The following is a 27,223-nucleotide window of genomic DNA, read 5'->3' on the forward strand; positions in this document are numbered from 1 at the left end:
CAAACGGGCTTCCTCCCTGATAGGGCCACCAGGTTAAATCTTATACGGGCCCATAATTGGCTGATGGAGGTGAGTGCAAGGCAGGAAACTCACTTGTTTTTGTCACTTGACGCAGAAAAAGCGTTTGATGCAGTCCACTGGCCCTTTCTTGAAGGGGTGCGGGTGCGGTTTGGCTTTGGACCTAAGTTTAGGAAATGGGTACATTTGCTATATACCGACCCAAGGGCTAGAGTTAAAGTCAATGGGGTGATGTCCGGGGACTTCCCCATACGACGGGGGACATGCCCCCTGTCTCCTCTGCTCTTCGCTCTTACTATAGAGCAGAGTTCTTCAATCTGTGGGGCGCCCCCTCAGGGGGGGCGCAACACCATCTCAGGGGGGGCGCGCACTCCACGCGAAGATATTCCCTTTAAGAGTATTTTAATGTCCCGAGGCGTCAAATAGGAATTCTCCGGTAACTGAGGGCTGGAGGGTGGAGGAAGGGGAATTAAAGGCAGGACGTGTGCTTTTGTCACGTAAGTAGCTAACAGTTAACCTTCCCAGGAGGGGGTTAATTGTTAGAGCTTGGATGCTTCAGCTGCAGTGGGAGGCAGGGTCTCCTGCTAAAAACGAAAGCAAACGAACAGACAGCGTTCGATTTCAAAGCTCAGGACACTCCTTGCCTCACACTGCAGCTGAAAGGACAGTATTTTCTTGCTTTCAGTTTTAGCAAAGGAGACATCTTGCCTCCCAAGGCAGCTGAAACATTTCAGCTCTACCAGTTTATCCCCGTCCTGGGAGGAAGCGCTTAGTAGAAAGGAGACAAAGTTTCTTTTAAATTTACACAGGCAGGCGCTTTAACACTCACAGGGCTTCAAGTTACCAACAGAAAAATGAGCCATGTGTATTTTAAACAGCCTGCTTGTCTTGACATAAAATATGCTTATAAATAAACATTTGTAATGTGATGTTTCTGTCTTTGTTCCATTTTATTATCAGTCCTGGACCATTCAGGCAGCTATAGAACACAATTAAAAGTGCTACTATTTATATTTGCTGTTCAAAGTAAGCAAATACAAGTACTGACAATACAGCTTTAGGTGACTGTTATTTTTGTACCAACTGGGCCATCAAAATAATGAGCTGGCAACCTTAACCAAAAAACTGGAAGTTTGTTGCAAGATCAGCACCTTTATTTCCTCCACCCTGATCCCTCGTTAATGCCATAATAGGAATAGTTTAACATATCTGAAACCCTACGCTGCCGTCAATAACCTGCTGAGTTAGCTCAAGTGTCTGGGAATGCAGCCTGCATTCAGACAACTCGCTCCTCATTCTCGCCCTTCATTTTCATGCTCACCCTGCACTCACAGTGATCTCCATGCACTCACATTGATCACCATACACTCATACCACTCACAGCGATCACAATGCACTCACACTGATCACCCTGCACTCACACTGATCACCCTGCACTCACACTGATCACCCTGCACTCACACTGATCACCCTGCACTCACACTGATCACCCTGCACTCACACTGATCACCCCGCACTCACACTGATCCCCTGCACTCACACCGTTCACCCTGCACTCACACCGTTCACCCTGCACTCACACCGTTCACCCTGCACTCACACCCTGCACTCACACCATTCACCCTGCACTCACACCATTCACCCTGCACTCACACCATTCACCCTGCACTCACACCATTCACCCTGCACTCACACCATTCACCCTGCACTCACAGCGATCACCCTGCACTCACAGCGATCACCCTGCACTCACACTGATCACCCTGCACTCACACTGATCACCAGGCATTCACACTGATCACCCGCTCACCCTGAACTCAGTGATCACTCTGCACTCACAATGCACTTGTGCTGTTCACCCTGTACCTCACCCTGCAGTCACACTACTCACCCTGCACTCATGAAACACTTCACTCACATGTCTCCCTTTCTGCTCATTGTGCATACGCACTCAAATAAGACCATCACTAACCATACATTCATTTGTCCCACTCTGCACTTACATCCGCACCCAAATACATATGGTCACCTCACTCACCCTGCAGTCACTCCTCTTACCCTTCTTTCACACTGTCGCATAACTCACCATGCACTCACATGGGCACTCCACCACCCAAAATGTGCAGAGGGTTAATGTGCCTGCTATAAAGAATGTGTACCATGCAGATCAAAGAACTGAGTGTGGGTACACTAAGAGTAGCGCTGTAAAAATTGAAATGTTTGCCAGAAAGGTGCTATAGAGAGATGGAGTGCATTGTTGGTGAGTGGTAGTGAGGAAATTCAGGGAGAAGGAGGAAATGGGGGAGGGGGGCCAAAACAGACCTTTGCACTATGTGCGTCCAGTGCTAAGGCCAGCCCTGGATGGGAGGTTAGCTCCCCCGAAGTTCGGGTCTAGTTGCGCCCCTGTACACAAGTATCGGCATGTCGTGCCCCATCAAGGTTTTCGTCCAAAATTATAAAAGGACATTTTTACATGCACTGCAATCCAGACTTTCGGGGGTTCCCTTGATAGAGGCAGCTCTGTTTTTGCCCTGATGGCCTGGAATCATCCCTTCACAGATTCTTGTAAAATATTGTTTTGTTTAATTTCTTTTTAATGTGAATGATGTGAGAGAGTCTATTACTATTTGCAGAGAAATATTTTTGTTTCATGCAACAACCATAAAAAGGTTTATTTTAGATCAAAACTGGTCAACACATTTATTTTGGTGGTCTTATTATTAATCTAGGTAATGATTAAAACAAAGCATCCTAGTAAAAAGAATTTTCGCACATTTTATCTTGGAAAATTGTGTTTTGAGCTGCGTAATAAGCCTCTGTCAGTTCACCATACCCATTCACAAACCTGCAGTTTACTAAACACTCTTATTGTGTTAAACATTATTTGCCGAATATGGCCCGTGGTATGCACATGGCAGTCGATTATGTAGTGTACCAGATTCCAGAAATTTCTGTCAGGTGGTGGGGGGGGCCCAACATCTAAAATAATTCAGCTGGGGGGCTCAACCTACAAAAGTTTGAAGACCTCTGCTATAGAGGTATTGGCCTGTGCGGCCCAACAGAATGGAGACATTAGGGGTTTTCAAATAGAACAGTCAGATGCAGCGGAGGAAAAAATATCGTTATATGCGGACGATGTCCTGCTGTACGTTACACACCCTGCCACCACGATTACAGCACTGTTCTTGGAACTGGATCGCTATGGAGCCCGTGCAGGCTACCAGATTAACTGGCACAAGTCGATCCTTTATGATCCCAAGGCAGGGAGAACTGGATAGATCTGCCGGGGAGGCTGAAGAGGACAGGGGAGGGGTTTGTATATCTCGGGATATTTGTGGCAATAGACAGCAATCTCTCCTACGAAAGGAACATTAGGCAAATATTAAATAACTTTACGGAGGACGCGGCTAGATGGGGGATGCTCCCCCTAACGATCATGGGCAGTGCAGCGATGTTTAAAATGATAAAACTCCCGAAGTTTTTGTACGCTTTCCAGAACGAGTACTTCCCCCTCCCACGCAGGGTGTTCCTGGGCATCAAAGCGGAACTGAGGGCCTTCCTATGGCTGGGGAAACAGCCCCGGGTGGCATTGGCGACCTTGCAGAGACACCAATACAATGGCGGGATCTCATTGCCCAACATAGAAGGATACTACTGGGCAGAACACCTGGTGCCCATCAATGATTGGCTACACACCCCTGCCACACACCCTACTTATGCGCTGGAGAGGCATGGAATGGCGAACCGTACATGTATTCACTACCTGTATGGGGGCAAGGGGAGGGGCCGACTGCTTCCTGCCACTAGAGTTACCCTGGGGATCTGGGAACGGGCCACGAGGACTATAGGTTAGGCGCAAACGCCGACGAGACAGACACCATTATGGCGGTGCGCCTGGCTGAAGGAACTAAGTAAATTGCGGGGTTTCCAGAGATGGGACAATATAGGTATATTGATACTGGGTGACGTGATGAAAAGAGGGGAACTGAAGTCATTCCAAGCATTGAGAGTGGACTATGGGTTGCTTCATACACAATACTTCAAATATGTGCAGCTGCGGCATGCCTGGCGAGCAGAGGGGACTTTGACGAGAACGCTCCCAGAATACGCACCGCTGGAGGGCTGCCTGCTACAGGAACAGATCCAGGGTAGGGCAGTCTCTCGGACTTACAGAACTTTGATGAATAACATACCTGATGGGCTAGTAAACCTGAAAAGAAACTGGGAGCGAGATATAGGGGAAATGGACACGGTGGACTGGAACACTGTCCTGATGTACCAGAGAGAGGTTGCCATTAAGTCCTGCCTGAGGCTTATCTAGTATAATGTCCTCCACAGAACCTACTTTGATAGGGTGCGCCTCCACGCCATGGGGAGGGCTAGTGACCCGAATTGTTTGCGATGTGGCCGGGAAAAGGGGGACTGTTTTCACATCATTTGGTCCTGCCCGGAAATCCAGACTTATTGGGTGGAGATCTTGAGAGAGCTGGGTGAGGTTCTCGAGATTACCCTGCCGTTAGACCCCAAACTGGTCTCATTAGGTATGACAAATGACGTAGATCTGACTCGCCCACTGTTGATCTTTTTAGTACTGGCTTTGGTGGTAGCCAGGAGAGATGTGGAAGAGTGCAGGAGAGGTATGGATCTATATATGGCTGCCGAAAGGGTCACATACAAGGCCCGAGGATGTCCTAAAAAGTTTGGTAGAGTCTGGGGAAAATGTCGCCGATACCATGGTATGGACGGAGGACTCTGAACATGAGAGAGGGTGAGGTTATCCGGCCCGGGATAAAAGGGAGTGCGTTGGAGGGCATTCTGTCATAATGGCGGGAGACATGGGAAAAGATATGAGGGCACCAGTTGAAGTGGAGGACGGTGAATTGTTTTTAAAAGTGGAGGTTGGAGGGTGGGGGGCCGCGAGATGGGGTATGATCAATAATGACATGCTTGTTATGCTTATGCATTTTCAAAAGCAAATAAAAATGTTTTCCACAATGAAAAAACTTTGGAAGGTGCAGTTCAGTTGTTGGCTAGAAGTACTTCGGGATCTTGGACAACCTATAGACCATACATATCCCCACAACTAGAAGCGTCTAGCGGACAAAATGGTATATTGGTTTTGTAAATTGGCCATCATAACAAAAAGTTACAGATGAAAACAAATGACCGTTTTCCTACTCATTTTCAATATTTCCTTATTTCAATAGTTAACTTCTTTGCGAAAACCTTGAGGGATATACACAAATGATCCTTTGCTGAATTCAGAATTTTGTTGACTTTTCAGAAATATATAGCATTCCTGATTCATCAATGGGTTTCACACCACTTTCCACCACAAATTGAAAGTAGGTTTGAAAGCACAATAGAAAGGAATATTAACCCTCTCTTTGAAAAATGCCACAATTGTGGAAAAACAATTAGGTTTTTTGATTAATCTCTGGATGTTCCTGAAAGCTGGGAAGATGGTAACTGTAGCAATGCAAACCTTTTGTTGATTACATTTTTAGGAGAAAAAAACAGGCACTTTTTTGCAGAGCACTTTTTTCTTATTTTTCCCCAAAACCTCTGAATTTAGTTCCCTCCAGGAGAATCCACAAACCCTGGGTAACTTTAGAATCTCCAGGATGTCGGAAAAAAGGATGCAAATATTGGTGTGGACACTCTGGAAAAAACAATTATGGAGCCCTAATTGCAAACTTCCTCAAATAGACAAAACATTACTTGCAAATCTTGAAGGGGGGAGCAGGGGTGCTTAGCATCCACAGTTAAGGGATTAAGAACTAGGTAGATAATTTTGAACATGGATCTCCCTTGAATAGGCATCCAACATAGAGAGGACATGTTGGAAATGATGCCATCAAACGGATGAGCCCTCGGGCCAGTCGAGCAGCAGCATGAAGCAAAGCTTTTACCAGGGCTAGGCGAGGCTTTTAAAAGTATTTTTTTTTTAGAGTTTTATATAGCGCGAACTAGACCCGAAGATATCGGGTATCAGAGGTCTTTAAATAGCACCAGTTTTGTTACATGAGGACACATTCATTTTTGTTAGGCATGGGGACATGAAGTGATTTGCCCAGAATCACAGGATGTTAAGCGTCATTGCTTAATCCCGGATGCACTTTAATTTGGTAATTTACATTTCTTGAAGTCATGTTGATATGGGCAGGAAGTTTAGTCTTTCGTCTCGCGTGAAACCTCAGGATTTAACATTCTCAGAGATAGTAGAGGAGCAGTTTGGAAAGTTAACAGAACATAGTAATTCTTACACTGGTGTAAATGATGATTTTGGTGAGAAGAAACTCTGTCTTTTTGGAGTTCAATTTAAAATGGTGCTGTGTCATACAGGACTGTATTCTGTCTAGGATTGAGACCAGTTGTGAATTGACAGGGGCTGATGAGACTTTAAAATACAGCTGCGTATCATCCGTAATTGATGATATACGTGCAAGCACTTTAAGAAAACACTGCACAGTTAAAGGTAAACAGGGTAGGGGCTAGTACAAAGCCTTTAGGTACTCCTTGGGAGCGTGCTACAGGGTTTCATAAAGCATGTTCCACTTGCAAGCAGTTCTCTAGATTTGACTTAAACCACTTCATGACCTTTCCAACAAAGCCCATGTAGTCTTTTAGAGCACAGCAGTATATCATGGTTGACAGTATCAAGTGCAGCAGGTAAGTCAAGTAGAAGGAATACTTTTTTTCTGGAAAACACAAGGATCTGAAGTACCATATCTGCTACTGTTAGCACTGTTTTCTATGGAAAAGGTTATGGTTAAAAGAGTGCATATTTAGAATGAACACTAAAGGTAAACACCTAAGAATCAGTGGATGAAGAAGGTAAATGTGATTACGTTAAAGCTAAGGTCTTACCATACATCTCATCCTCTAGTCCATGCACAAACGCCCCACAAGCTCCTGACTCTATAAGGTTCACTGCACCAGTGTCTACTTCTTCTTTGGGGGCATCATCTCCCCACTTTCTTCCAGTTGAGAATTCGCCAGAGTGATACAGCTCTTTTGCTCGCTCATGAGCAGTGCGTTTCCTCTGTGTAAAAATAAATAATTAACTTACTCTCAATTTATGTATTTCTCCAATCTCTATACTCTGTTTCTAGTGCTTACTTTGTGTACCATGCAGTAATAGTTTTTTCAATAAGCCTTTGCATTGAAAGAAATAAAACATAAAAAGTGTTAACTATTGTCTAGAAAACCTCTCGCAGATTGATGCAAAGCAGCTTGCAGAGAGAGCACTGTACACAATAAATCTCGGAATAAGCTTCAAAGGTATGACATGTTACTGAGTACCAGACATATACACAGTGTTCATCTTTCTAAGTACCAGTTTGAAAAACAATGTTGAAATTGAAATTCTTTATATTACCCTCAGATCCGACATCAGCTTCTTGTCCAGTGTCTGTTCTAGGAAGTGTGAACTAACCTGCAACATGGATCCCTGTAACCAAGCCAAAATAAAGCAGCATGAAAAATGCATGACATGCTAAATAATCGTAAAGTTAACAAAATCTTCAAACACAAAAGAGAGCTTTAAAGATTCTCCTTTTTGTAAAAATATGGAGGGTTATGAATGAATATGATAAATATACCCACCATAATAGACAACTATAAATGAAGGTAATTACTTTTTTTTGCACTCTTAATAATTGATCCATGCTAGTCAAGAGTAGCAAGCAAAATCTCCATAAACGAACTAGCTAAACAAATTGTCAATTCTCCAAAAATATGAAAAATATTTTTGATTATGTTCGGATTCTGCATGGGGTGTTGTATGATCTTTTCCTAAATTTCACAATTAACAATAAAATATTTCTCAAATTGATTAATCTGCATATGAAATATTTTCCCCTAATATGCGTTGCCAACCTGAATGAGATTCAGAATTCAAGAGTTAAATCACAATTAATTACAGGGTAATACATAGAGACTCAGATTTTAGTTGGTAAACTAACTGGTCTATAAAGAAATATTTCTGCAAATCTATGTACAGGCACTGAAGTGGGTGGAACACTGAGTTGGCAAGCCGTATGATTATTTTCACACTAGAAATGATTAGACGCCTGCTCCTGACAAGGGCAGGAGAAGAATTATTTCCAGGTTGGGCGAATAAAGGAGTGTATAAAAGTGAGTTTGCAATAGCTCCTCAAATTTTTTCATTGGCCGATATAACTCAAATACACGTTATGGCATAAGGTGTAAGCTCTTCCTAGGGTCTCTTGACGTTGAAACAGATATTTCTTGTTACCCAACTAAGTGGTATTAATTTTATTGACCTCAGATGGATGAAAACCTGAGTTGACCTGCCAGTGTGCAAACCTGTGGCCATGTATATTTTCGCTTTCAAAAATGGAATTCACAAAAGTATGCCCAGGGTACAGTTTCCAGGCATACTTCTGTAAACATTTGCAAGTTCCTGAAAGTCTTAAATCTGTATCAATTCAAGGACATGTATCTGTGGGTGAACTTTTATGTCTTACTTTAAGATTTTGGCCCCCTGACTTATTTTCAGGTTGCTCATTACAGTTTTACATCGATGGTCCTTCAATATATTTTTTAGGTAATGGAAAGCTTCCAACACATTTACTAAAACATACCTCATAGAAAGTTGCATAACAGTTTAGCAAAACGCTCTATTCAAATTGATATTTGTTTTTATGTGGACATTTTACTTTGAATGCAAAAATATCACAAACCTTGTTTTCAGGCTTCAGTCTAGTCAGTGATGCTTGCTGCATTTCCCTACAGCACTGGCCCTGATGAGGCTTTGCTTTAATGAATCACATAAGAAAGGTTGAACCATTTACACACATCTCTCTCTCTCTCTATATATATATATAGATATGTCTATCTATATCTATATGTATATCTCTATATGTATATATATATATATTATATATATATATATGTGTGTGTGTGTGTGTGTCTATATATCTACATGTGTCTATATATCTACATGTGTATATATATATATATATATATATATATATATATATATATATATATATATATATATATCCAAAACACTCCTCCGAGGAAGAAAAGGCCACAGCAGGGGAAACGTAGAAAGCAGCTTTATTTCTCAAAAACCGGCAAAGAAGTTCACAGACACCCGCATCTTATCAGCCTTCTTCAGCGCCGTGGGTGTGACGAACAGGAAGCAGGTGAGTATTCCGATTTAAATATCTTCCCACAACCTGCTTCATGAACTACTGATGCTATCAACAAACAAAGTGCCCTGAAGCTGCGGGAACGCACACAACGGCAAGCCCACCATCCGGTCTGCATTGACAACGCCCTCACAACTCGGTAAGTATCCATGCCTGACGCGTTTCGAGGCTTTGCGCCTCTTAATCATAGGCAGCTAAAAACAGACGGTACAACACTCCTTTCGGAACTATATTTCCCAGCATGCAGTATTTGTCAAGCACTTAGCGCAGCCAAATTGAAGGCTTTAAAATAACCAATGACAATCATGCTTCAATGTGAATAAAAGGAAAGCCGTCCAAAACCTCGTCTGTTTTCAGCTGCCAATGATTAAGAGGCACAAAGCCTCGAAACGCGTCAGGCATGGATACTTACCGAGTTGTGTGTGAGTCCTCGCAGCTTCAGGGCTCTTTGTTTGTTGATATATATATATATATATTGCAAGTGGCAAGCAATCCTTCACAAATCAATACTCTGAATTGACAGCCAAAGGATTTGTGCTTCAGAAGGATGGACCTACTTGTCCTTTGGACAAAGTAAACAAGAAAACCTGCTGTCGTTGGCCCCAAGCAATATGTGCTGGGCGTCGGACGATAGGAATTCCATACCCCTGATGGCCATCTGGTGCAAAACTTATCTGCGCTCCACTGACAATGGTTTTAAAATCAGCATTTCATGGCTCCTCCAAATGCAAACCATGGCATACCAACTGGTTTCATATTCATTGCAATGCGAGTCTACTTTTTTTACCAGCTCATCTTGAAAAATCTCAATCCTGCCAACTGAAATTAAGGGAACTGAAAATGTACTCATGCTGGACTTTCCACAAATAAAACTGGAAAAGAAGCCATCCATATTAAATCAATATATTTTGGAGAAAAAAAAGACAGTGGCAGGTGATAGTGGTTTTTAGGAAGTCCTTACACCAAAATCACAAAATATAGATTTCTAGGTCCTATTTTTTTGTAAAACATTTTATTTTGGGATAGCAAATGTAATGTCAATAGGCACAGATCTCAGCCTTTTACAGTGGCTTGGGCAAACAATGTTTAAATGCCCTGAATTTCGTATATGGCCCAAAAATACAGATGATGCGATTGTCATGAAGAGGAAAGGGTGGGTGCTCTGAGTGAACTCGTTTGGTTGCGTTGTGTGGGAAGGGGGTGGCCCTACAAAGGAAGGCAACAATGTACTATTACACTTTTAGAATGTTTAGCACAACTGCTAGGAATAACTGCCTGTAAAGGGAGGAACAGAAAGGGAAGGGCAAGAAGCCTCAAAAGAGGTATCATTTACAATATGTTAAATCTGAGGGTTCTGCACAAGATAAGTAAGTGTATGACCACAGATCAATCTGAGCTGGTGATGGGGTCTGTGGTTTGAGGTGTTTATAATACTATGCTTGCTAGAAATGTATAAACATTAATAATAAAACGATCGTACCTATTAATTTAACTATGAATATTTGATATCAACATTTTGACATTTTAGGCATGGATTTACAATAAGCAAATGTAGTTACCTACGTCTGGGGAAGGGTGGTTGAAAAGAATTAAGCAAAAAAACAGAAATTCCAGTCATTGCAAACAATTTGTGTTAGATTGTGTGTTAGATAAACAAAACTGTAGTAGAAGTATAAATGTTTCAAATCAGACGAGAAGCACTTTTGGTGTTCATCTTTGGATCATTTCAATAAATACTGAAATATTGGTGAAAATAAACACCTTAATCAACTGAAAAAAGATACATTATTTGCTTGACAATTGAATGTAATAGTATGAAAAGAAACAACAAAAACATTTTAAAACAAATATTGAAGAGTTACGGCTTATCTGAAATATTAAAGTTTACCTCTGCATGATTATCTGGTTTCATTAATGCTTTGGAAGCGTGAAACACAGTCTGTGAATATGTGAAGTAAAAGGAGTCATTTTATTTTTATGTTTGTCCTCATCTACCAGGATCAGTACGGTAAAGTCCGTGCTCTGCTTGAGTCGGTTTAAATACGTCATGTGTAAATAGTTTTCACGACCCTACATAAGGAGGGCATTACTAGATATAGTTTTAACCAACAGGGAGGCTCTATCCATTTCCTTGTCTGTCAGCGACTCCTCTGTGAGTAGAGACTTTCTATGAGTTCTGTCATCTTTATCCTGCATGAGAGCTTTATATAGATTGACCCCAAGAAGCCTCCATCCCCCCAAAATGGAAATAGAGTCATCTTGGAGAACATAGGATTCCGGGACCCTCCACAGTCCGTCCCTCGAAACCAAATCAAATGCCGCCCTCAATTCAATGAAGGCACTATAGAGATAATACAGCCTAAGAGTGATGTATCCCACCACAATGTATTAAACCGAAAAACTTGATCCAGTGTGCTAACCCCTTTTTTGAACCACACTTGGGAATCATCAAGAATACAATGTTCGGGGACCCAAGATTGAAACCTTGCCTAAAGGTGCCTGCTAAAAATCTTTTGGCTGATGTCAATAAAGTTTATTGGGCTATAATTCGCAGCTGAATCTCTACTCCCCTTCTTATTTATTGGCACTATCACAGTGCCACACCATGTAGAGGGTATTATACCCCCCCGTCCCCCCCCCCCCACCCATGACAGCATTGCTTAGGGCATTCAGGTATGGTACACAAATCTCAGGGTGAGATAAATACAGGTCCCCGGGAATAAAGCCCAGGCTGGAGACCTTTACATTTTCAACTAATTTAAAGCTTGGCCCGTTTCCTCAAACATAAAACCGAAGAGCTTTCTTCTTAGGTCTCCCTGACTTTATCTCAATGGGAAGAAACAGATTTAACGTCTTTGTGAATTAGTGACTGCACCTTATCACTGGATCATTCCATATAGAACTCCTCAATGTGATTTACCCACATCTCTGTCTGGATTACTGGATCAAGATGACTATCAGAGGTCAATGTGCCTTCAGCCACCAGGTTCCAAAAAAGCATAGGGTTTTCCTCATGCAAGGCTTCAATGTTACTTTATGAATCCCCCTTGCAGCTCTTATTTTGAAACCATTCCCATTCTTTATTGCTACGAAGATAGAGTTTTTAGCAATTCAACAGGATTTTGAATACCATCTAGGCGTTTTTATAAATCTACACCCCCTCCGCCTCACTTCCATGAAAAGAGGCCAACTTTCAGTGTAGAGCAACAAAGTTAACCTTTAATAATCACAACACTCCACCGAGGCCATTTTCTCTATCAAAACATTGGGCTTGAACCATATTTGCCACCGCTGACCATTTGACATTCCTTTTTGTGTTACCGTAATATTATCTGTCGATATACTTGGGGCCAAACTATTAAATTTAAACAGACAGAAATCAAAATCAGCACTTAACGCTTGATGATCACTATCCGCTCTCGCCACCACTGCCATATCCAGGAGAAAAGGGAAGAATGCTTGATCCAGGAATATGTAGTCTAAATTACTGATGAACGTTCCTCTTTTAAAAGTGGGTAAAGCCAGGGTGTCAGACCTGATGTTCCCATTCACTAATCTTAGACCCAAAGTCACAGCCAGTGCCTCTAATTGGGCTGCCACTCCTATGGTTTTCCTCATATCACCCTGGACAGCCCTAGACCTGACCATATGCACAACTCAATGGCATGGCAACAGCAAGTGCCTCAGATCATATGAAATATGGGTATTGCAGTCCCCTGCCATCATCACTTGAGCACACCTAAATCATCTACTATGTGCTCCACTGTAACTGATTGAGTGTTTGTAGGAATATTCACAATGGCTAGGTACTCTGCCAATGCATGACTTGCAATTTTAAGTTCAACAATCACTACATCTCTACTCTTTGTTGGAAGAACATTAACGGCTGGAAATAAATCCTGCTTCAGCTGCATGAGCAATGAATGCCAGAAAACCAGGTCTAAATACGGATTAAGTTGCCCAAGATGGTAATAAAATAATATGGTGTTGATCTATAAAAGTACACTATTCCGGATCGCAAAATTTTACTCTGATACCAGCTACGTTCCATTAAAGTAACTTGATTGTATCCCCCTCTGGCAATCCACTCCCAAATACATTCTCAGAGTTGCTACTCATCTGTCCCACTTCTTTTACCATATTTTTCTGGGAGCCCCCTTGATTAGTAGGTATGACCTCCTCCACCTCCCTCTCAAGAGGACATAAGTGAGGTGAGTTTGCAGAGTTATCGTCAGTAAAGGCCTTGACACCCAGCATATCTGCCAGGCTTCTTTTCAGTCAATCAATCTCCGATAGAACATGTGGAGATTCGTATTTTTTTTGTAGGGGGATGAGGGTGTTTCATATCTTTATGTGTAGTTCCACTCATATTTTCTGGAAGAGTCTTTGGAATGTTTTGCTTAACCCTTAATAGTGATGCAATAGGAGGCCTAAATCTATGTTCAAGGGATATTAGTCCCTTAACAAGGTCATGATTCGCTAGGTTCAGCCCTATACAATCCTAGTGAAGATCGGGACCACTTATATGAGTAGCATATCGTATGTCTTCCTTACTATAGATCTACATCCTCCGATTTTCCTAATCCAGTGTATGGTCTTATTAATAAGCAATTCTTACGGTTCGCTAGCGCCCTGTGTCAGTTTTGAGACATTAATTAAATAGATGTCATGTTGTTTAACCATCAAATTGGAGGTCTCATGGCTTCTGTATGTACTCCCCCCCACTACACCACTTTGCCTTTGTATGGTTGTAGATTTATGCCCCCTCAACATATTAGAATTAATGTTAGCAGCTATCTCTTTCCCCATCTTCAGCCATCCTAGTCACAGCCTGAGCTATTCTACATGGGGCGATAGCTCCTTGTACACACCTGTGATCCTTACAGTACCTACCACCTTGATACGCAAACTGTCCTAAAGGAGCTGGAAGCCTAATGGCACCTTCTGCCGAGTTATTTATATTTGCTACCAGAGTTGCTAAGCTATCTAGTTTCTCATTCATAACGCTATCTAACCTGCTCATAAACTCATGCAAACTCTCAAAAATTCACCCCTTAGGTTGACCCTCCTTTACGCATTCTGGTACGGGTCCATGTTTGCTAGTGTTCATCTTCAAAAGGCCCTAACACAGCAAAGTGGTTTGAGCATTTAATATCAATTATTAGGGATGGGGAAGTACTTTCCTGGTCGTTTTGGATGTCTATTGAGAGTGCCTCTGCTAAAAGCTATATCCCAGATGAGTTTTAGGTTGGTTTTCTCTAATTTCTTTAGTTGGAATATTTCTCTTTTCCAACTTTTTGAAGTAAGACTTAATACCTTTTGCTGTTACTCCCTTCTCCCCCTTCAAAGCAGATCACCCTTATCTTTTGGGGAAAGGAAGCCCTCAACTTCCTCAATCAGTTTGTCAATTTGGTCCATAGTACAATTTTCAGCAGATTATCTGGGTAATTTCCTGCCGCTTCCCCCAACCCCATCAGTTTATGTCTCGCCTTCCGCTTGACCATCCTCTTAAGGATCTTAAACTCTTTTGCCCTGTTAACAGTTACTTGGGCTTCCAGCCACTATTCATCAAGTCCCCAAGGAGTTCTTGAAGCAAAAAATGTAACCTCAGTCAAAAGCGAGGAAGCAGGGACGCTCTGTTCCTGTCACTGCAAGTTGAACAGGCACAGTCAGATAATTAGACAATGGGTCCCAAGAATAGGGACACCCCAGACAGGATAGATTCAAGCTCTTGAATTCCAGAGAGTAGCAAGAAATGAACATACCCAACAGGCCAATGTACAACAAACACTAAATTGGTCTGAGATTTTGCAGTTATAAAGCGACATTTTACCATGTCTAAGTATTCAGCCAGAATAATATTGATGTGAACTGCCCAGCATCACTCTTAAAGTCAAAGTTTTTAAGGGTGAATACATGTTAATGGTCAGATTGGCTAATAGAGCTTACCAAACACGAAGGTATAGTGAATTTAAATAGGGGGCTTGAGGGGGTGGCCTTGCTCTGCATCTTCCTGTCAGTGACGGACACGGACTGGGCCGCTCTTTGGCCTGGGCTTCTCCCGGGCGCAGCCCACGCGCGTCCCACTCTGCGGGGTACCTTGTGGCATTTATTTTGCACTTTTCAGCAGTCTCCTCTCCCTGCAGCTGTGGCAATGGCATAGCCTTCTGGCACGGTAGCTCCTAGAACAAAGAGTCCATTTACTACAGTGCTGGCTCTGATGCAGCATCTCAAGAATGATGCACCCATCATAATTAGTTTCTTGAGGATAGCATCACGTGTCCCTCTAGACAGTGTCTTTTCCCAATTAAAGTGCTCTGTTTGCTGTAATTGCACTGCTATATCCAGGGTTTCTAAACCCCTAAAATCTCCATGTTAGGTTTAACCCCTTCCATGCTGATGACGGCCCCCGTCCGTCATGCATCAAGGTGGGCGTGTGCTGATGACGGCTGGGGGCCGTCATGAACCCGTCCACTCATTAAAACGGCCGCACAGGTGCAGAATCGCGGCCACGCCCAAGGGGTTAAAGCTTATAATTTGACTGGACTGTGGTTCTCAACCCTTACCAATGGGATGAACATTTTATCCAATGTTTAAAATACATTACCGGGAATCGGGACTAAGGATTCCTGAAATAAATATAATTTCCCTGAAGGACAGCTTAAAAAAACAAAAAAAACACCTAAACCAAATTACTTACAACTACTATTTTTCAATGAATACTCTACCCATGACCGACATAGGGAGTGTTTTCTAAGATGTGACTGATATCAGACCATCCATTATACAATGTATCTTCAATGTGGGCACATCTTCCATATTATAAGTCAGATGCATTCCGAAATATATCAAACGTGTGGTCATCCATTCTAACCCCAGCTGAGGAAGTTGTTGTCGGTCCATTTCCTTAAGTCCGCCCAATGTGTCTAGTTTAGACTTGTCTCAGTATGTTTTAAGTGCAGAAAACTTCTCATATGTGCCCAGTTCCTTTAAGAGAATCGTGATCGAGTGTGCTGGGGGGTTCAAATAAATTTATAATGCATCAGTGTACATCCAAAACTTTTCTTAATCTGCAGGGTAATGGTTCCATCTCCAACATGAACAGCAACAGGGACAGGGGAGCACTCCTATCTCGGAACCCTACGCAGCATTATGCTGTCTGAGATCACTTGTCTAGTTTTTATGCTTGCAGTAAGCAGGTATGTAGTACTAGTGCCACTCACGTTAAGTATGTGGGTTCAATTTCCACCTGCTCCAGGACCTTTGACATACAAGTCCAATTAACAGTATCAAATACTTTCTTTATATCCAATAGAGCCAGCACATACTGATCTTTCATTCCCCTTAGTCCAGCAGGAACATGGGTCGACCTTTGCAAGTTACAAAGCGTGCTTGGGTGCAGTATAAAGCCACAATGATCACAGTGAACTAATTATGCTATTACTAGGATGAGTCTGTTTGTAAGCACCTTTTTTAAAATGTTGGTATATACATTAATCATGGAGAAAAGCCCATACAATTTCATTTTTATGGGGTGTTTTTTGGGGATCAATTCCACCAATACCTCTCCTACATTGGCAAACACTATTCTATAAACTACTAGATGTATATGCAGAAGCTTATCTACTAATTGAGCTTACAGACTCTTTAGGATGTCTGTGACTACATGGTGCTTTAATCTTTTTCATGTCTACCATTGCTGTCATGAATTGATCAGTTGTGATTGGGACATTCAACTGTCCCTTTTTTCCTCATGAGCTGCCTTAGGCAGAGTTTATGCAGGTACTCCTGCACACTGTGTACATCCACCTCATTAGGTTACTCATATAATTTAGTCATGTAGGAGAGGACAGCTGAATTTATGTACTGAATCATTCTCTTTTAAGGAACCAGGCTATTAGTCAGCTTGCTTTATTTCCTTCTCTATATAATTGCGAAAATGTATTAATGAAGTATTTGTCTTATAATTACCATGTGTCAATATACTCGCTGCCATTCAGCTTTGCAGTCAGGGTGCACGGGTAAATCACATTCAAGGGTCATGAATTCCTTTTTCAAAGTCAGAAAGGAAAATGCTACTTACCAGTATGCATCTGTTCTTGGCATGTAGAGCTGCAGAATCGTACACTTAGCAATAGATCGCCACCTGGTGTTGGGCTCGGATGATTGCAGGTTGTTGTCTTGGAAGAAGTCTTTGTAGTCACAATATAGGTGACTCCTCCCTTGGACAATACTGCGCATGGTCATCGACTCCATCCTCAGATTGTTTTTTGCCATGATGGGAAATGATGGAGTTAGTAGAAGTAAAGAGAAAGGATGTCCATGCGTGTGCATCTAAGTAAGATGAGTACTGGAAAGGATACAAGTCCGGGGAGGCGGGAGGGCGTGTACGATTCTGCAGCTCTACATGCCAAGAACAGATGCATACTGGTAAGTATCATTTTCCTTTCGAGGCATATGAGCTGCAGATCGTACACTTAGCATCGATTGTGCAGCAGTGTCTCCCCTAGCGGTGGTCGCTTGTACCCGTTGCAGCATACTGAAATAGTGTTTTAAGGACAGCTTGGCCTACTGCAGCTTGCTGCTTGGCTTGCACATCAACACAATAGTGTTTAGTGAAGGTGTGTATTGTAGACCATGTTGCTGCCTTGCACATGTCCTCTAGTGGTATATTTCCTAAGAAAGCCATAGAGGCGCCTAGTTAACGAGTGGAGTGCGCTCTAGGAGGAACCGTTAGTGTACGTTTAGCTTTTTGCTAGCATATTTGAATACACTTTACAATCTATCTGGCAATTACTCCTTTAGAGATGGGATTGCCCTTGTGTGGTGGAAAGATACAAATAGTTGTTTTGTCTTTCTGAAGGATTTAGTCCTGTCTGTGTAGTATAACAGAGCTCTTCTAACATCTAAGTTGTGTAAAGCCCTTTCTGCAACAGAGTCAGGTTTTTGAAAAAACACTGGTAGCTCTACTGATTGGTTAAGGTGAAAAGGAGTAATAACTTTTGGTAGGAATTTAGGATTAGGCCTAAGAACCACTTTGTTAGGATGTATCTGAAAAAATGGTTCTTCTATTGTGAATGCTTGTATTTCACTAACTCCTCTGAGAGAGGTGATGGCAACAAGGAAAGCAGTTTTCCATGTTAGGAATTGCAATTCACACTTATGTAAAGGCTCGAAAGGGGGTCCCATAAGTCTTGTAAGGACCACATTTAGGTTCTATACTGGAGCAGGCGGTAACCTAGGTGGGATTATTCGTTTTAATCCTTCCATAAATGCTTTTATTGCAGGTACTCTAAAGAGAGATAGATGTTGCCTATTTTGTAAATAGGCTGCAATTGCTGCCAGATACAGGCGTATGGAAGAATAAGCCAAATTGGACCTTTGTAGGTGTAGAAGGTAGCAAATAATATTTTGCATAGAAACATCCAGTGGATCAATAAGATTGTTGTTACAATATATTGGAAATCTTTTCCACTTAGCCGCATAACATGCTCTGCTAGTGGGTCTCCTAGCTTCTTTAATTATGTTCATACAGTCTGGTGGTAGGTTTAAGTAACCGAACTCTAAGACTTCAGGAGCCAGATCGCCAAATTCAGTTGGCTTGGTTCTGGGTGTCTTATTTCTCCATGGTTCTGTGTTAACAGGGATGACGTGAGCCGTAATTTCTGATGTGGAACCAGGGAGAGGTCTAGTAGTGTGGTGAACCACAGCTGACGTGCCCATGTGAGAGCCACTAGTATTAGTTTGAGAGACTGTTGTCTGAGCTTGCGCACTACTAGTGGAATGAGTGGAGAGGCGGAAAAGCGGGAAAGCGTACGCAAATCTGCCTAACCAGTTCATCCATATTGCATTCCCCTACGACCGTGGGTGTGGAAACCTGGCGGCGAAGGTTGGGCATTTTGCATTCTCGTGGGTGGCAAACAGATCTATCTGTGGATGCCCCCACATTTGGAAGAATGGTTGAAGAACTTGTGGGTGTATCTCCCATTCGTGAATCTGTTGTGACCGACGACTCAACAGATCTGCTATCTGATTGTGAATTCCTGGAAGGTGTTCTACTGTCAGGTGTATGTTTTGAGGAATGGCCCATCTCCAAATGTTCTATGCAAGCTGGGACCGTTGCAGAGAGTGTCCCCCCCCCCTGTTTTTGTATATAATACATGGCTGTCATATTGTCCGTCGGGATTAGGACAGCTTTGTTTCGTACTTGTAACTGAAACGTTTTGAGTGGTAGGAAAATTGCTAGCAGCTCTAGATGGTTGATATGGAGCTGTCTTTGTTGATTGTCCCATTGACCTTGTGTGGTATAATGCAAGAGATGGGCTCCCCATCCTGTGAGGGATGCATCTGTCGTGAGCACTATCTGTGGAACAGGATCTAGGAACGGCCGTCCCTTTGTCAAGTTTTTGGTGTTCCACCATTGTAGAGAGCGATATGTACGGCGGTCTACCAACACCAGGTCTGTGAGCTGACCTTGAGCCTGATTCCACTGTTGTGCTAGACATTCTTGTAATGGGCGCATTTGCAGTCTTGCGTGAGGAACTATGAAGATGCAAGACACCATCATGCCTATTAATCTCATGAACACTCAGGCTAGGAGAGAGTGCTGATGTTGAAAAAGGGAGACTAAGGTCTGAATGCTCTGTATCCTGGCTTGACTGGGATGCGCTAGAGCTGTAGATGTGTCTATGGTAGCTCCTAGATATTTATGAACGTGTGAAGGCTCTAGGTGCGACTTGGTGTAGTTTAGTGTAAACCCGAAGTCGTGCAATGTTTGAATTGTTTGTTTTGTGTGTTGTACACACTGGTTGAACAATTTTGCTTTTATGAGCCAATCGTCGAGGTAAGGGAAGACATGAATCTGTTGTCTTCTGAAATGTGCTGCTACTACTGCTAAGTACTTTGTAAACACTCATGGAGCTGTTGTGACCCCGAATGGAAGGACTTTGAACTGATAGTGCTGTCCTTGTATGACAAACCTTAGATACTTCCTGTGCGCAGGATGTATAGGAACATGAAAACAGGCGTCCTTTAGGTCTAGTGTTGAAAGAAAGTCCCCCTGCTGTAGTAGTGGGAGTACTTGTTGTAAAGTGATCATGTGAAAATGATCCGATTGTATGTAATGGTTGAGGGGCCTGAGATCGAGAATTGGTCTTAATGTCCCGTCCTTCTTGGGAATTAGGAAGTACAGGGAGTAAACTCCTGTTCTCTTTCCTCTAAAGAAACTACTTGAATAGCATCCTTTTGTAGAAGTGCTAGAACTTCCTGTTGAAGCAGAGTAATGTGTTCTGTGGACATTGGACGCTGCCTGGGTGGTATGTTTGGGGGGGTTGCTGTGAGTTCTAGGCAGTAGCCATGTTGGATAATTTGTCTTACCCACCTGTCTGTTGTGATGGAATTCCAGACAGGCAGGAACTGTGATAATCTGCCCCCCACATGAGTGGAATGCTGTAGGGGAGGCATAGGGAAGTCACTGTTTGGGAGTGGAAGAGGAGCGGTTTTTATTAACTCTACCTCTTTCCTTATTATTGTTGCCTCTGTATCCTCCTCTAAAGTAGCCTTTGTTAGAGGAGGTCTGTGTGTGCGTCATAAAAGATGATGTATCTGCGCCGGTCTGCTTGGAACCTCCTGGATAAAAAGAAGGGTGAAAAGAACTTCTAGTATGTGTGGATTGTAATGTACCCATAGACTTAGCTGCGTCCGTGTCTTTCTTCAACTTTTCTAGTGTGTTCTCTACTTCCTTCCCGAACAACTCTTTCTGATTGAAGGGCTGGTTCAAGATGGTAGTCTGTACTTCTAGTTTAAAACATGAAATGCGTAACCATGCATGACGTCGGAGTATAACACTAGTATTGACTGCTCTGGATGCTGTGTCATCTACATCTAGTGCACATTTAATTGAGGCATTGGATATTAATTTACCTTCTTGTAAGAGCTCTGCTGCCTGATCCTTGTATTGATCTGGGAGGTGCTCCATTAGTTTTTCTAGCTGGTCGTAGTGAGCCCTGTCATAGCGTGAGAGTAAGGCTTGTGTGTTTGCTATGCGCCATATGTTTGTGGCCTGCCCAGCAATCCGTTTCCCTGACGCATCAATGATTTTAGATTCTTTGTCAGGCAGGGGCGTATCACCAGAGGTCTGGGAATTGGCTCTTTACGTGCATTAGACATTACCAAAGAGTCTAGTGGCAGATGTCCCTTAATATAGACTGGATCAGATGGTGCTGGTCTATACTTTTTTTCTATTCTGGGATTTAACACCCTACATCGTACCGGGTCTTTAAATATGTCTGGAGCATGTTTAATGACTCCTTTGATCATGGGTAGTATTTGTGTAGCTCTTTGTGACTGCTCAAATGTGTCTAGTAAAAAATCCTCCTCAATGGCATCAGGGTGCATTGGGACTCCATGGTAAAGGGCAGCTCTATTTAATAGATGATTAAACACAATACTATCTTCTGGAGGGGAAGGTTTTGTTGGGTAGTACTGAGGATCAGGAATGTCTGGCACATTATGTGGTGGAAAATTGTATATGTCATCATCCTTCGGATATTCCGGATTGACATCCTCATCTAAAGGGTATGCATGTGGCTCTGGTACGTCATTCCCCCCACCTAGATCATACTCCTCGTCAGTGTGGTGTGATGATGCATGAGATTGAACAGGAGAAGTTATAGGTTCAATATAAGGAGGGATAGGAGAGGAGGGAGAGGAAGAGTGCATTGGAGAAGTTGCACAATCCTTCTTTTTGGCAGGAACCACAGGTGGAAGTGGTGTGTCTGCTGGTCTTTTCTTGTAAGGAATTGCTTCCACATGTCCAGTTTTTGGATTGATATAGACCTTTTTCTGTTTAGGATCTGGTCTAAACAGTTCTTCCTCATCTACAATCTTCTTCGGCGTCGATTTTTTCGGTGCCAATAGAGGTTGTTTAGTGTTTTTTGCTTTAGGAGGAGTTATCGAGTCCTGTGGCAAAGTCTTCGGTGCCGAAGGTGGTTTTGGTTTGGTAGGCTTGTCAGAGGGTTTAGGCGTGTCTGTATCAGGCCTTGGAGTCTTTGGTACCGATGTTGGAGATTTCGGCATGGAGACAGGCTTTTTTGGGCCTGCAGCGCCGGAATCCCATCTTTATTTTTGGAACCGGAAGGTTTCGGAGACAAAGCTCTCGGATCCGGTACAGTCTTTGGCTTCGGGACCGATGGTTCGGGTGCCGAAGGGTCTTTGGGCACCGAAGGGCGTTTTGGCTTCGGTGTCGAAGAGTCCTTCGGTGTCGAAGGATGTTTCGGTGTCGATGGAGGAGGTGGAATTGGCACATGTGGCTTTTTCGATGCTGAAGCACCGGAAGGCGTAGTCTTTTTCCTTGGAGCCAAGCCCGAAAAGGGTAAATTTCGGTCTCGACTGGGCCCCATGGGCGGAGTGCCGACTGCTGCCTTTGTCTTGGGTAGTGTGTGTTGGGCAGGGGTACTCACGGGTTGTCGAGATGGAATCGAGTCGTCTGAATCCTCTGTCCCCGATATGATCTGAAGATCAGGCGAGTCTTCCTCGGCAACGAGTGGAGCCTCGTCCTCGGAAATATCTTCGAGTGGATCCTCGTCCCCTGAGACGTCCTCTCCGACTATCTCCCCCTCAAAGATGGCCTCCGGTGCTGATCTCCTCATCTCGTGTCGACGGGCCCTCCGATCCTGAATGCAGACCTCGTGATGGTCGCTATGAGGGAATTTTGCTCGACATACCGGGCATCTCTTGAATGGAGTTCGTTCCATGAGGCGTAGGCCGTATGCCACCAATAGGCCCAACGGCCCGCGTCGACGCACCGGAATGTAGCTGGTGATGTCGAAAAGTCTATTGATGTCGAAAATTGTTTATATAAAGTTTCACGCTTCGAACTTGCTGAAAAAAGTCTTTTCTAGCTGGAGCGGAAAACTTTCATCCGAACCAAGTGGCGGAAAAAAACAATCTGAGGATGGAGTCGATGACCATGCGCAGTATTGTCCAAGGGAGGAGTCACCTATCTCGTGACTACAAAGACTTCAAAGACAAAGAAAACAACCTGCAATCATCCGAGCCCAACACCAGGTGGCAATCTATTGCTAAGTGTACGATCTGCAGCTCATATGCCTCGAACACAATGTTTCCCATTTGCAACTTAGTTAATACATTTTAGCCACAAAGCGTCCGAGGTCATGCTACAAGTGCTCCCCCCAAATAAGCACTACATATTGTGCGACCCTTGACCTTGTTAGGTAGGTCGCTCCCCCACCACACAGCTCCGCCTGTGTGTCCTGACCCTGGCCCAGCTACCGCTGCTGAGAAATTGAGGCCCTCCTCTAGCTGCAGGCTACCACCTGCCCCTCATCCCTGGTGGCCAGTGGTAGGCTTTAGGTTTGTATCCCTGTCCCTGTCTTTTCCTATACTGTCCTTACTGTCTTCTTGTGTCTGTGACCGCTGTGGTCTGTCTCCCCCCCGTGCCTGCACTCTTTTCTGTGCCTGTTTTTCTTGCCTTCTGTTCCCCTTATTGCCACCTGATTTGTGCTCGGTTGCCTTTGGTGCCCTTGCTGCTCCCGTTCCCGCCGCTGCGTCCACTGCTGCCCTGCTCACTGCCCATTCGCTGCCCCTGCCTCCCGCCTCCCAGCTGCTCCTCCCTCCACATATATGGCGGCAGCAGTGCGGCCGCTCGTAGTGCGGCCGCGCGCAGCTGGCGCGCCGCTAGGCAATCCAGGCTGCGCCCGTCGGTGCCCAGCATCCAGAACCCCCGGCCCCCGCACCCGCCACGACGACCGCCGCCGTTACGATGCCAGCACACTCCACGCTCTCAACTCCGAACAGTCCCACACCTGCTTCAAAGCCGCCCCGAAATGCACACAGGGTCCCTTCACCTGCCAGAACTGCAGCTACACCAACCTCAGAGTCGCCGAAGCACCCGCCAAGAAAGGCCACAATCACCTCCGAAGCATCCTACCGAACACCCGCTCTTCACGCAAACATACCGTCGAGCTCTGGGACCTGCTTGACACATCATCCCCGGACGTCACCTTCCTGACAGAGAACTGGATGAACAACTCCTTTGCACCCGACATCCCCATTGCCATCTACAAGATCACCCGCAGAGACCGCACCAATGGAGTCGGAAGAGGAATCGCCATCGTCCACAAGAACAGAATCAGGGTTTCGACCAGCACCGACGACACTCTCAACACCACCAAACACATGCATTTCCAGATCCACACAGACCAAACTTCATCCTCAGAGGCACCCTCGTCTACAGACCCCCCGGATCCCAACCCCAGTTCAGCGACTCAATCGCCGACTTCATCATCACACACGCCCTGACCTCACCAGACTACATCCTCCTAAAAGACCTGAACTTTCACCTTGAAAACAACAACAGCAACTCCAACATCCTGATCAATAACCTCGCCAACCTCGGACTTAGGCAAATCACCACAACGCCTACCCACTCTGCCGGCCACATGCTCGACCCAGTCTTCTCCTCAAGCTCCCACGTCTCCTTCAGCCACACCACTGAACTCCTCTGGACCGACCACCGCTGCATCCACTTCACCTATCAGAAACCCACCACTCACCACAGCACCCAACAGATCCCTCGCCGCTGCTGGAGCAAAATCACCGAAGACCAACTACATGCAAACCTCACTCTCAGCCCACCCACCGAATCCTCCAACACCTACGCTGCCCACAGCCTCAGACGCCGGATCGACGACTGCCCCAACACCTTCGCCGAAGAAACCCTCCTACAGAGACACCAGCAAGAGGGCCATCTGGTTCACCCCAGAACTCCTAGCCTCCAAGCGAGCCTGCAAGAAACTAGAGAAGAAATGGCACAGTGAGCAGACTCCGGGCAGCCACGCAGCCCACAAGGACCCCATCCGCAACCACAATCACCTTATTAGGACAGCCAAGAGGACCTCCTCGACAACAACGCACACAATAGCAAGGAGCTCTTCAACATTGTGATGGAACTTTCCAACCCTAGCTCCAATAACAATGATATCCCGCCTTCGCATGCCCTGTGCGACTCCCTCGCCACGTTTTTCGACAGCAAGATAACAGACATCCACGACAGCTTCAACACCCAGACAGACCCAACAGACATCAGCACTACCGACTACCCGCACACCATCGACCACGACCCCCTGCTAGCCTGGGCCAACATGAGCATCGATGAAACCATCAATACCATGAGCACAATCCACTCTGGCTCCCCGTCAGACCTATTCCCGCACCACATCTTCAACAAAGTCAGCAGCTCCATCGCACCCAGTCTGCGCAACGTCATCAGTCTCTCCCTCGAGACCGCGATCTTCCCAGGGAGCTGGAAACACGCCGAGAACAACACCCTACTATAAAAAACCCAAGGCGGACCCAAGAGACCTCAAGAACATCCGGCCCATCTCTCTGCTTCCATTCCTGGCCAAGGTCATCGAAATTATCGTCAACAGACAGCTAACCTGATAATTAAAAGAAACAGAATCCTGGAACGTTCCCAGTCAGGGTTCCGCAGCAACCACAGCACCGAGACTGCCCTAATCGCCGCCAACGACATCAGGACCCTGCTGTACAATGGTGAGACAGCAGGCCCTCATCCTCCTGGACCTCTCCGCCGCCTTCGACACCGTCTGCCACCGCACACTACGCACACGCCTCCACGCCATAGGGATCCGAGACAAGGCTCTGGAATGGCCAACCCCATCCTCTCCGGCAGAAGCCAGAGCGTCCGCCTCCCCCCATTCCGATATGAAGCCTCCGAGATCATCTGCGGCGTACCCCAGGGATCTTCCCTCAGCCCGACACTGTTTAACATCTACATAGCCCGCTCGCACATGTCGCCCACCAGCACGACCTCAACATAATCTCCTACGCCAACAACACTCAACTGATCCTCTCCCTCACCAAGGACCCCATCACTGACAAATCCAACCTCCACGAAGGAATGAAGGCCGTCGCCGACTGGATGAAGATCAGCTGACTGAAGTTGAACACGGACAAGCGGGAGATCCTTCTCCCACCTCGCCGCCAAAACCTGGAACACCCTCCCACTGAGCCTACGACAGACCCAAGACCTGCTGACCTTCAGGAGGCTACTCAAGACTTGGCTGTTTGACCAGTAGCGCCCCCCTCCATCGATTTGAGACCCTCACGGGTATGTAGTGCGCTCTACAAATGATTGATTGACTGATTTTATAAATGGAGACTTCGAATGCCCTGTCGGTGTGCTTTTGCTGTCAAACACTATGTTGAAATTTTGGCATTATATAAAAATGTTTCATAAGTTAACATTAGCTGTCAGTGATCCATTAAGAATCTTGCCATGTAGAGTGGGGGAACCTACAATTGAATTCTTTGTGAACCAGGTTAAGTCCGATCAAAAACAGGTGTCAGTTGTGGGTGTGAAACAAAAGTAAATTGCCTTCTTGATGATGTATTCTCCAAATATATATCAAGGCAGCTTCCTCTCAAGGTCTTAGGCACGTAGTGTTGTCCTCTGGGGATGACCATTGAATCATCCATCCAACACACAATTAAAATCAACAGCCCAAATTATTTCAGCACTCACATATGACTTAGTAAAATAAAGGAACCTGCAATGCACCCACCATAATTTATGATGGGACCATATACATTTACCTGACATCTCTTATGGCCGTCTAGTGCACTGTACAGCACCCAACAATAAGAGTTACTGACCCTCAGGTTTTTTTTGGTGTCGTCTATTTGGAATGGAACTCATTGAACTAAACATTTAAACTTGTTTTTATTGAGAATTTGCACAGTGTGGAACATTACAAATTAACGAAGATGTAAATTGTGTAAAATTAGGGAACCGGTAACATCCCATAGTTAGTAATACAATTAAGAAAAGATGTACAGTGAACTTGTGCTAAATGTCAGAAATACCAACACAATGAGAGGCTGATTAAATATACAGTTTCATATTGGCTAGCAATCACACAATGTATTATATCTGGGAATGAACCACCCAAAAAAAACCTAATAACCATCAACTGTGGTGG

General features: G+C 44.4%; 1 protein-coding gene across 1 annotated transcript in view; it reads right to left on the reverse strand.

Annotated features, from left to right (window-relative positions):
- Positions 1-27,223, reverse strand: part of INTS4 (integrator complex subunit 4) — a 358,899-nt gene that overhangs the window by 148,246 nt on the left and 183,430 nt on the right. The window contains exons 9-10 of the mRNA XM_086933901.1: positions 7,400-7,471; positions 6,889-7,063 (exon numbers count right to left, since the gene is read on the reverse strand). Of these exons, the coding sequence (XP_086790027.1) occupies positions 6,889-7,063; positions 7,400-7,471 (247 nt within the window). The remainder of the gene's footprint in view (positions 1-6,888; positions 7,064-7,399; positions 7,472-27,223) is intronic.

Source organism: Lissotriton vulgaris, chromosome 8, assembly GCF_964263255.1.
Source record: "Lissotriton vulgaris chromosome 8, aLisVul1.2, whole genome shotgun sequence".
Lineage (NCBI taxonomy): Eukaryota > Metazoa > Chordata > Amphibia > Caudata > Salamandridae > Lissotriton > Lissotriton vulgaris.